We start from the raw sequence: 12,242 nt of genomic DNA, 5'->3' as shown, positions 1-12,242 counted from the left end.
GATTTATTCAACACAATAAACAAAAGTATGGCTGCAATGAAACATAAACATACACTTGAAATACATTTATGAAACAAAATTAAAATGTTTTTTTGGTGTACATATATAAACATGAAATCCTAGTTAAAAATAAAAATACTCATTTATTGTTTAGGTTTATTTACAGATATTATTTTCGGGTTTTGTATATTACTTAAAACCATAAGGAGAGAATGTGATTATTAAAAAAATTAAAAATAGAAAAAATTTGCATTTTATGGACAATACAAATTTTTGGGGATTTCAAAATAGTGTACCAAAACATAAAAAGTAACAAGTTCAAATCTGGAACAAATATAAATATTGTAATTGTTTCTTATAAATACCATTACCTAATGTAATTTTCGAAGATATTAAAAATCATAATGCAATATAACTAAATTTATCAAAAGTAACAGGATTTATGTTTCTTAAACTACATGCATTTATGAAAGTCCTTATGAAGTTTCAAACAGTTTTATACACTAGTTTTATTGTTGGAATGAAATATAGCAAGATTTGCATTGGGTACTCAGAAAGTTAGTAGCCGGTGGTCATTGGGTTAATAATATGAAATATTTCCAACAACTAACTGTAGAAAATAGGCTTATCAAAAGATTGTTGTATTATCAGACTGGTGTAGCAGTAAGTCCTTACAAGAATAAAACTCTTACTATCTCCCTCAACTCTGCATGTATCAATAAGATTTTCTCGTATATGGCAGTGCACCAAAATTATCAGTCAACCTACAACCAGTTCTTCTTCTTCTAATGGTGTATTTAAATGTTTTACACTCACAAAAAAGAAACCTATCATTCTATAGGTATTTGAAGAACTTGTAGTATTTTGCCACAATCTAATTCTTGATATTGTTAGCCAACACTGGGCAGCTGGTACATAATTGAATAAAGTGGTTAAAATACTTGTTTAACAACAAGTAAAAGCTTGGAATGGTCTATTCTTTCATTGGAGGGTGTGTCTGTGAGCCAGACTTCTACTAAACATTAAACTAGCAGATGTTATAGTGGGAACAATATGAATAGTAGTTTCACCAAAGTCTTCCATGGTTACAACTCATTTTGTTGAATTTGTTTTGTGATAAAATTCAGTCTAAAGAATGAATCAGGAAACAGAAGATTTCTGAACTGCTATGATGAAAACTAAGAAATGCTTCCTACCTCTGAGCAATGTAGCGCAAGTTCCTCTGTAGATGCTTCGGATCCCTCCTTCCTTGTAAAGCTGACGAACACAATCGATTGGGCCTTTGTATCTAGTGGTTGCAGCACTTCCAGCAGCTTGCTGAATCTTAACAAAAATATTTGTAAAAAAGATAGAAATTTTCATATGAGCTAGTATAAATTTTAATAAAATGAAGTTTTCGTGGATGATTTAAAATTAATTATTTTATCAATATTACAACCTTCCAAGAGGACAAACAGAATATCTAAAATTTTATGAAACTTAATTACATTCAATTCATATTATTTTAACATATCATGGTGATAAGAAATCTATCTCGTCCAGGGTTGGAACTCAAACAGCTTTAGTACTCTGTCACCCAAGCTATCAGGGTTAAATCCCAATGAACACAATAAACTTAGTATCTCCACTTTCTTCAGAATGTTAAACAGTATTATGGTTACTTTGCTCTTGCTAAAAAAATCCACTTACCTGCATTGATTTTTTTCCCCACATATTTTTGTGTATATTTGAGTTAAATAGAAGAAGCTGTGGTTATCCATAACTAAATGTAGAAGTTTGCATGATGTATTTCAAATTCAGAGAAAAAAAAGTATAGCCGAAGCTACAAATTATCACTATCTATACATACAGTGATAGTAAAAGTCTCAATAATTTATAAACGTTCTTTTCTCATTTACTATCTTTTTCTATCTACCAGTAGAACCCATGTAAAACGTTTTTTATTGATATGATAAACAGGAAAACCCAAATCCCTAATTTAATAAACCATTGTGACAGCTCATGTTGTATGTGTTTATGGTTACTCAAGTAATCAGTATCCAACCAGGTATGTAAACCAAGGCAGTCTTGTGTGTAATGAAGTGACATTTAAAATTTTTGAATAATAAATGCTAACATATAAATCACCCTTTTCACAAGTGGATACCTAGTATGACTCTGCATTCAAGCAGAGTTATTAATATGGAGTTGGAAGTTAAAAAGTTACAGAAACATTGATTCCAAAAACCAACCTGAAGAAGGCACTTAATTCTCTCTCCTGGAGTCATGATAACTGTAGTAAAAACACCTGCCATCATTCCTGCATTAAATATCTGTAGAAGGCTGCAAATAATATTTATTAATCCTATAATCACTGAAAAACAACCACATAAACTCCAATTACAGATTGATATTTATAACAAATTAATTCTAACACAGAAGCTATGAGCCAGGGAGACATTTTTGATGGGTTGATTCCAAAACAAAGCTTTCTAGATTTTTTTTTTATTATTATAAATAGCCATTTGAGCTTTTTGTGATATCTTGAATCTGAACTGTCAACCAGTGTGGCCTAATTTACACTAGTTTCCAGGCTACGAGGGAGTAAAACCAATACTCGTATCCAAAATCCCACATAAAACATGGTAGTGGCCACATATGTTGCACAATACAATATCTGGCTCCTCAGCCCTATAAAGTTTTCTCCTTGGTTTTCACAAGTTATGTCATTAGAGATGGCTGAGAAAGGTTTAACAAAGTTTACTTTCTACTGTCAGGTTGCTAAGTAGTACCTGCCTCTACATAAACACGTCAACAACTTTGAGAAAAGAAGAATAGAATCCAGCCAATCCTCAAAAACCAACATCTTTGTGGCTGAACACTACAGAAAGGTTAGTTCTTTTGGCAGTAAAATATTTTTATTTTAAGGTTAACAGATTGAGCTCTTTATCAGGGTATGTTTTTCGGCTCTAATATGAACTCTGGAAACCGTAGTACCCATCTGTAGCTAACCCAATCCATCATAATTGATCTCATTGACTTGTAGACTTGGTGTTAAATATTTAAACAAGCGTCTTTATTTGAAATATCTATAAACACACATACATATAAAACATTTTAACTTTACACATGCTGTAGGAATTATTACTTGCGTTCTCTGTTAATGTACATCCTATGCTATTCAAAAATGCCAAAATGAACTATACAGAGATCTACTGTACCTAGTACAAAGAAAGATTGTCTACTACGATAAAGGCATACAAGTATACTTGTAGTAACAGACATATAACTAAAAAGTCACTAGAGAAACACAGACTAAAGGAAATCATCACCTTAAATAGTAGGAGGCTCAATGTGATCGTGAAACACAATCTTATTTTGAAGATGAGACACGAGACAAACATCTACAAGTTACTCCTGACTGTTATTCAGAAGCTATAGACCACCGTGAAATCAAAAACAAAAGAAGTTGAAAACTTATATCACAAAAAGTGGTTATCGTTAAAGAGATGTTTTAATGTTGACAGTGTTTAAGGCTAGGATGCCCTTCCTCTGGTGATTTTTAGCTTTAATGGAAATATTCTATTGATATAACATTAAAGTTTTTTGGAATGACTTGCGATCAGTGCTAATAGGCACCAAAGGATGACAAAACACTGTCAAAAACTTTCAAACGCATGTACTACCATGCTAATTTTCACACATGACTCTCTATCAATGAAGAGCAAAGTGTGAATATACCACAATTAACCACACATCTGTGTCATCCAAAGCATTAAATAAGACAATAATTGAGCATAATCAGTAGTGGTTAAATATGATTTACATCAGGTTCCCACAGTGCTTTCACTGATAACACAGGCCTGCGATGGTTTTATTGTATTGAAGTTTTTGCATGTTCTACAGTAATTCCTGTGCACTGAATCTGAAAATGATATCCATTTTTCTCCATCACGTACAGATTTTTCACAAAACATCATATGTACTTTTATGTAAGTGAATCATTTTCATTGAAAACGAGTCACATTTTGTTATGCTTAAAATGTTGACAACTACTGGCTATAGATTTCTCTAGACCAATCACACAACATGAGAGTCTTACCAATTGTTCTAGAATCCAAGCATAACAAACATAATAATAAAAAATGTTTATTGTGGTAAACAATAATTTGATCAAAGTAAGAGTTTGTTTTTCTTCCCAATTTGTAAAAAATCCTTACATGATAAAAAAATGAATATTATTTTCGAAAACTGTGTAGCTGTGTTATGGAAATTTTTTTATTAAAACCAAAACAACTTTTATGAAGCTTAAATTCGCAGGCCTGTGTTATTGAACATTGCCCTCTCTTCTTCTTTGCTATTCCTCACAATTTATATACTAATATACATATAAGTAAACGTTCACGATCAAGTTTATGCTTACAGATTACTGTCTAATACATACATGTATTCAGCTTGATTATGTTAGTACAATTTGTGTCTAATCTTTGAAGTTAGATTCATTTTCAGTTATTGTTTTTTAAGCTGTCACAGTATTAACTTTTACATCTTTTGCTTTTCTGTGAGTTTATGAAATAGCTGAAAATCTTTAAATGATACACATCACACAAACAGTCAGCCTTTACTGGAGAAAACAAAACTCAGTTTAATCTGCTTTCAAAGCTGTTAATAACTTCAGGAAGGAAAGCCTATATACAGAACCACCAAGTCTGGAGAGAAGAAACTGTATAAAATTGTTAATGACATTTTAGCAGTGTATACTCTGGCTGTCTGTTTATCAGGAATTACATGTATATAATTATTAACTCTATTCACAGATTTTTATAAAAAATTGTAAATTTTTTCATAAAAAGCTCTACTTACGTTAATTCTTCATTAGGATGTTTCTGTTGCATCTTCTTTCCAAGCCCAAATCCAAAAAAACAGACTGCAAACACAGGCATTACTCCAGCTATTGGAGCTCCCATTCCCTTGTACAATCCTAGGAAACCCTACATATACATTTTTTTTTTGAAATGGTAAAATAAAATTTAATTAAATATTAAACATAAGCACATATTTAAGCTACGTCTCAATTGTGTAAATACTAAAATTACTTAGGTAAGATGTATAAGATACACCTTGCTTATAGTTTTACTGTTCATAATTGTATTATATTTAACTGTACATCTATATGAATGATTAGGTTTTAAATCTAATGTATATGGTCTAAGAGTTTCCATGTGATCATTTATATATACAAAAATACATTATATTTATTATCATCTTTCCAGTAACCTGCGATAAAGTTTAATAGTTTTAAGTCAGAAATAAACAAGTTATACATATAACTTCTATAATATTTATACTACAATCATAAAGTGATAAACAGTTACATAATATATATAATGACATATTCTCAGCTACAATTTCAAAATAAAATAAGAGGACAATAGAAACTAAAGTTTAGAAATGGCTGAGTGGGCTTCTCTGTTAGGGATTGATTATAAAGAGATGGTTCTAATGTTAATTGACTTATTTTAATATATCATTTGAGTTGAAAAACAGATGATGATGGACTACTGTAATGAAACTTTCTATATATAAAAGAGACCTTACCGATCAACAAACTGAGATCAGAGCCGAACGAAAAATGTTGAACTTCTAATCTTTGAATAATAATTTAAATTATGATATCAAATTAGTTTTATTTCAGCATATAGTTTGCTCTTAAGTTTCATTATCATTACAAAAAGTATCTCAAAACTAGACAGGAGATTAGTAACACATACACAGTCTATTCTTAAGAACACATTTCTACAGTAGCAATGATTTTTTGTTTCAGTTAAAAAGTGATACACATGTACACGTATTTCGTATTTTCTCTTTTATAAGGATAATGATAAATACTTGGCCTACCTCATTCACAACAGTTTTTCTGGCACAGTCAAACGTTCCTGCAAACATGGGTGGCTGACCTGGAGCTGGTTTTGGCATTGTCTGGAGTCTTACCTTTATAAAGAAAAACAAAACACAATTATAAAGTGAAAGAAATCATCAGGCTGAGTGTGCACCCACCCCTTAGAAAAAGTAAACATTTAAATCACCCTTTTATTTTTCAGGAAATCATCTATTCCCTTCTTAAGCTCTTTACAAGATACTGGCTTCCACTAATACTAATGGGAAACAGCAATTTGATCTATAAGCTAATCATTCTGTTAGAAAAATAAAATTGTTTTAACTCGAGCTCAGCCTGTTTTGCAAGTCTTAAAATTTTCCTCTCATCTTATCTTCAGAATACAGCACAAAGAAATTAGAGGCCTTTATCCTACTGATTTTCCAGATAATCCAATAAGATAACTCCTAATCTATGAATCATCCTAGAAGATTTCCTCTGAACCCTTTTCAATAAATTATTATCCTTCCTTAGATAAGGAGATCAAAATTGTATAGAGTATTTCAAGTGAAGTTTGAGATGGTATGCAAGGTGCAAGACTAAACTAGTTTCCATAATTATATTGCCAATATTTAGATTTATTTACACATAAAAGCAGAACACTGAATTACTTTGGCTTTCTTATTTTCAATAATTTAATTCTGCTGTTCCAAACAGAAAATGTTATTAAATAAAGCTTCACAGTTTGCTTTACATGAGGTACCCACATAACTTACAGACAATATATAATATTTATTTCTGTACAGTGAAACATGATCACGTACAACATTTAAGGTTGTATGTGATAATGTCTCACTGTTAGTATTAGAGATGAAACGTTGTACATTTATCTCAGAAATAGCTATTTAAAAACTTCATAGAACTTCGCAGCTTAAAATATTTTTAAGCTTACTGATACTTGAATAGCACTGTGGCATTGATTATGTATCCCACAAAACACACACACACACACAAAAGTGGAATATAACAGCAAACACAATCAATACAATATCATGGGTAGTTCAATTTTGTTGGAAATGGCATACCCTGAGTTTTGCATCTAAGCTTTTCATATGTATTCATTTATATATTTTATGGCTTTTAACATTTACTGATTTAGTCATTAGGGTTTTACAGAACAACATATAGATAATACCACACACACACACACATAAACTGGTAAAGAAATCATGGTTTCCATTAATGCTGCCAAAAACTGTTTAATATAATTTAAAGCTTTTTTAAGTTTATATTATGTTATATATTATTCCTAGAGCTGAAAGCCAAAACATTATATTATTAACAGTGATTGTTAATAATTATTTTTTAATTGTAGGTAAAAAAATGATCTTAACCAGATGAAATTTGTGGCTAACTCGACAATGTATTTATTCAACGCAAAATTTCAAGCTTATTTATGAGCTCTTCGTGAGATAAACATTGCTTTCAAATTTAATAAATACATAATATTGGAATTGGCCCAAGAGTTTAGTTTAATACCTTAATAGTATCTAACGGATGGCCGGTAGCAACGCAACAAGCTCCACCAACTCCACCAGCTATAAAATTTTTACCGGGACTAATTCTGTTTTCTTTTGCTGTAACTTTGTTGTTCTTTTCTGGCGACATTTTCGTATTCTCTGACATGGCTACCAGTACTACGGCTAATCTGTGACACAAATTAAAATAAAAACAAAATAAACGATAAAAGAATGAATAGATTCGCAATACGGTTAGGTCCAGAATAGTCGATCCTTTGGCCTACATTGTTTTTACACCTGGCATGTAAGCCTACTTCTACACGCATCTATGAAGAAAAGAGCAGAGATGTCACTTCACAAAGTCATCTGGCATTTGATATCATATAAAAAGCAAGTATTGCAGATATTCAACGTATTCGTGATCGTTCATAGTGTATAATAATAATAATACAGCTTTATATGTATTTCAGTATATTCGCTTATGACAAATGTTTTATAGAATACCAAAAATAAGAATGTTGGTCATTTTAACATTTACTATTAATAACAAATGGTTCAGACTTTCTTAATCTTTGAAACTCGAATGGTGTTAAATATGTAAAATTATTAGTGAAACCTTTCGTAGTTTCTCATTTTTGAATAATTATTTCGTAATACTGTTTTGTGAATGTGTGGTATTTGAATATACCATGCGCTCCTGTTTTCTTGTAATATTATAGGGGTGTGTGCAGACTGTATAGATAAAGGATTAGGCTCTCTACAGAGGAGAATCGGCTGCAGTAGAGATTAACCCTCCATTACTGTTTAAGGTTTGTTTTTGTTTGTTTTAGAGCAACGTCACATTAGCCTATCTGCTGTGTCCACTGCGGAGAATCGAACCCCGAATTTTAGTGTTATAAGTCCATAAACTTACCACTGTCAACACTGTGGAACGTCTTTTCGCGAGGAAGGACCATTTATCACACAACAGGGAAAATATATCTCCCCAAGCATGAGCATATTTTGCACACAGTCTGCAGATTCTTGTTCTTTTGCTCAGTATACCGTCATCACAACATTTAACACTTGTGAGAAATAAGCAAAAAGTTGTTGTTGAAATTAGCTCCGTTATTCGTGTGAATTTCCTTCAGTACTCCAAACCATGCTATTAAGCTCTCCACAAACACATAAGTGATGAACTGTACCAATGTATTGACTAAGAGATAAGCCTAGTTAGGCCTACTTCATGAAATAATCAATAATACCAAGTATGTATCAATGATCCCTCAACGTCTTCTGGAGTGGACCAGCAGTATCTAGGGCTGTCCTCTACAGAGGAGATTGAGCTATTCTTTACCCTTCCTTGAACAATTCTTCACCTGGTGTGACAGGCATCACACACTCTACAATATTTACACCACAGTCAAACATCTCGATTCAAATGCACCCAGAAGAACCATTGTCCAATGTCAGAAGAAGTGCAAGTAATAACTTGGTGCCCTCCTTTATTTGTGTTATGGAAAATATGGAAAATTTATTGCCTTAGAGATCTGAAAGACCACTATCAACAGCACAGCGGAAGAATCACATCTCGTTGGTTTACAGCAATGGTACAAATCATATTCTTGCATTATAATTGACCACATATGTGTGGTTGTGTATCTGTGCACTGCTCCTCTTTAAGTGTTGGTTGGGTTTCACTTTGTAAAATCAGAGTCCTTCATTTGCTCTTTCTGGAGCTACTTAAGTGTTAGTTTTGGCATCCATCCACCAGTAGAATCATCAACTGCATGGCTTATCTTTCCTATGGCAGAAATGGCTATGATTTGATCTCCCACATGATGTCCAGAATCAGAACACTCCACGAACAGACATGGTCTGGTTGTGCAGTGAGATACTTTATCCGTGTTTCGATGCTGTAGACTAAGGAAAGAACTATAACAAAATCATATTCTTCCAATGCTGTGGTCCAGTGTGCTATCATCCTCTCCATATTTTTAAAGTTCATACGACCAGAGCTTTTCCTAAGATTGTTTTAAACTGCATAATTATATTTTAACTTCATCGTTTTTTAATACATGACGCCTTATTGCACCTCATTTATACAGGCCTAGAAATAAATAATCCAAAAAATGAAGAATATTCTAGTAAATACATTTATTTATCAACTCTGGAATGGAATTTTATAATCTTAATTATGTTTTTTTAAATAATATTTATCCACTTGAACTTACTTATATAGGTGAATTTTCAACTGCACAAATATTTTTACAGGTGCACAATTTGTGATCAACTACACACTAGGAAAACCCTCGTATAGGACGGCAAAGTATGGTCCACCAAATATTTAACTTCTTACCATACAAGTAGCAGTGATAATGTTTCACAGAAACCACAACTGCACGCAGTTATTTTTTATTGTACAGTATCTGCATTCAGAAACCAATACTGTACAATTAGCATACGCGATTACATCTTCTACTCAATCCTATAACATGGATAGGCTAGCACTGGAGCATTCTCCAAAGCAAGCTTTGGGGATTGAAATGCTTAGCAATAAAGTTTCTCTTGAGTATCGTCAGAGCAGACAGTGGTGCTGCTATCTCGAAGAAGTTGACCACAAATTATTGATAACATAACTAAAATTCAAGGAAAATGTTGAGTTTAAACTTGTTTTCAGGTTGAGGCCAATTTATCACTGCAAATATCTTAGCTAGGTTTGTAGAAACGCCATCCCTTCCTACAATATGATCGAGAAACTTCACCTCTCTTTTGCATGAGTGAACACTTTCGAGGTTTCAGTTTGAAGTCTGATTTATTAATCCAGTGGGATACCTTTGTCAGGTTCTCAGCTTTACACTTGATGTAGGCTAGTCATCACTCCCATAGCAGTCCCTTCAATGTAAGCTTCATCAGTTTTTCAAAAGTGATGGGTATGTTACAAAGCCCGAAAAGCAAAACATGGAATACAAGCCTTCTCATGTGCAGAAAGCAGTCTTAAACCTGCTTTCGTTCTCTAGCTTGACTTACCATTAACTGGATGCCAGATCTAAGGTTCACAATAAAGGAAAGGCATGAATACAAGTTACTCTGTTCACCGGTCTAAAATCAACACAGTACCCTTGGAGTAGCTTGCTTTGACAGTCACTACTGGAGATGGTCAAGTGCTATCTGAAGGTTGTATGACTCCATCCTTCCATATCCACTGTATTTAAGTGCTGTTTACCTCCCTAGTTCATTGTGGAAAGTGGTGTAGAGATTACCCTACTGGATGTGCATTGCCTGTATATATGTGATTTAACATTGTTTGACCCAATCAGCCATCTGATCTCACTGATATATTGGCATATTTATTGTACAAACCACCGAGCTGCTTTTGTTGTGCTATGTCGATTATTTGTACAATCCTCAAACAAAATGTGTTGCTGTGTGATTACCTTTGACTCTGATGAAATGGATACAATGCTAGCATTACCACTAACGTTGGTTACTTCCACTTCACTTACTATGCCTTTAGTTATTCCAATGCACAGCTGGATAACTGATCACCCATAATTATAAAACAACACCAGAACTTCTGTCTGAGATTGTGTTGCCTGATTTCTGGACAGGAAGCTTTATTTAATGAATGGCTTCTATAATTATATTACATGGTACTGACATACTGCACTTTGTCCAGAGTAAACCATGGATACCCTTTGTGTATGTGGAGATACAGGTGCTATTATTTCCTCTGTTACATGCACTTATATAGACCAATGTTCTTGGGCTTGATCTAGCTAACATTGGATTACCTTCTCACGGAACATCAGCTACCTTGTCGCACAGGTGAAACTGATGGATAACTCCACAATATATCCATTGAATACCAACATTTCCTAATAAAGCCATAAATGTACCTCTACTCTAATGTCTAATATATCACCATTCACTAGAATGAAGTCAGTATTCAATAACTGGGATGGTGGTCTCATTTGGAGGACTTCAAATATCACAAGGTTCATTAGTGACCTTGCTGCTTCTGTATCATATATAAAGTTAACCTCTCACACTTCCAATTTCCATGAATCCCGAGAGAGTTTGGCTGCCCACTAAACTCTTAAATGCAAGTAATTTGCTGTGCTTCCCCTATCCAGTGCCAAAGCCCAAGTTGTTCTCCATCAGTTTTCTGGAGAATTTGCTACGGCATCCTCTGCTTATTATCCTGAATTTGTTGAGCTTATGGCTTGGCAAAGTACTATCATTTCCTTCATCAGTGTCCCATCAGTCCACAAACGAAGCAGAATTTTCACTCCTTCTATCCTGGACGATGTCAGTTTTAATTTTTGTTTGTTGTGTACCTAGTCAACCTGTATGTATCCTGATGTATCTTTTTTTTTTGTTGGAGTCTTAGAAGAGTTACTTTAATAGATTTTATTTTTCTTGTTTCAAATATGATATCTGATTCTTTTTTTTTCCTAAAGGAGCTTTTTTATATGATTTTGCATAAAGGGTATATTTTTTGTTTTGATTTTTGCTGTTTAATTTTTCTATAGTGATTGTTTTCCCTCTGCTTCAGTTATCCTAATTTTTGCTAAGATTTTTTGACTGTGTAGTGCCATCCATCTACTTTTTTCTTTCTCTTGCTAAATGACGTTCTTTTTTTGCGTTGTCTCTGATCTATTTTTAGTTTAGAATTTATTTCATAGATGGTTTTAGAAGAGTTCAATTTAAATGAAATACTGAAGTGATATGATGCTGTAAACATGCCATCTTTGATATGAATTCTAACCAATATCTCACATCCCTGATTTAATCTATAATAGTATTGAATGATAATGCTGTAAATATTGTTGCGTCAGCGAGTCACATGACCACTGTGGCGCCCTCTAGTTTCTAGAACTATCTTG

General features: G+C 33.0%; 1 protein-coding gene across 1 annotated transcript in view; it reads right to left on the bottom strand.

Moving 5' to 3' along the window:
- The window catches only part of LOC106467268 (mitochondrial carnitine/acylcarnitine carrier protein-like), an 18,767-nt gene extending 11,043 nt beyond the window's left edge, over positions 1-7,724 (bottom strand). The window contains exons 1-5 of the mRNA XM_013927597.2: positions 7,394-7,724; positions 5,878-5,970; positions 4,843-4,970; positions 2,232-2,322; positions 1,197-1,323 (exon numbers count right to left, since the gene is read on the bottom strand). Of these exons, the coding sequence (XP_013783051.1) occupies positions 1,197-1,323; positions 2,232-2,322; positions 4,843-4,970; positions 5,878-5,970; positions 7,394-7,540 (586 nt within the window). The 5' untranslated portion in view covers positions 7,541-7,724. The remainder of the gene's footprint in view (positions 1-1,196; positions 1,324-2,231; positions 2,323-4,842; positions 4,971-5,877; positions 5,971-7,393) is intronic.
- Positions 7,725-12,242: the final 4,518 nt, after the last annotated feature.

Source organism: Limulus polyphemus, unplaced genomic scaffold (genome assembly GCF_000517525.1).
Source record: "Limulus polyphemus unplaced genomic scaffold, Limulus_polyphemus-2.1.2 Scaffold2549, whole genome shotgun sequence".
In the NCBI taxonomy this organism is placed as follows: Eukaryota; Metazoa; Arthropoda; class Merostomata; order Xiphosura; family Limulidae; genus Limulus; species Limulus polyphemus.
Note: the sequence above shows the minus strand (reverse complement) of the source record. Positions and strands in the feature narration are given on the sequence as shown.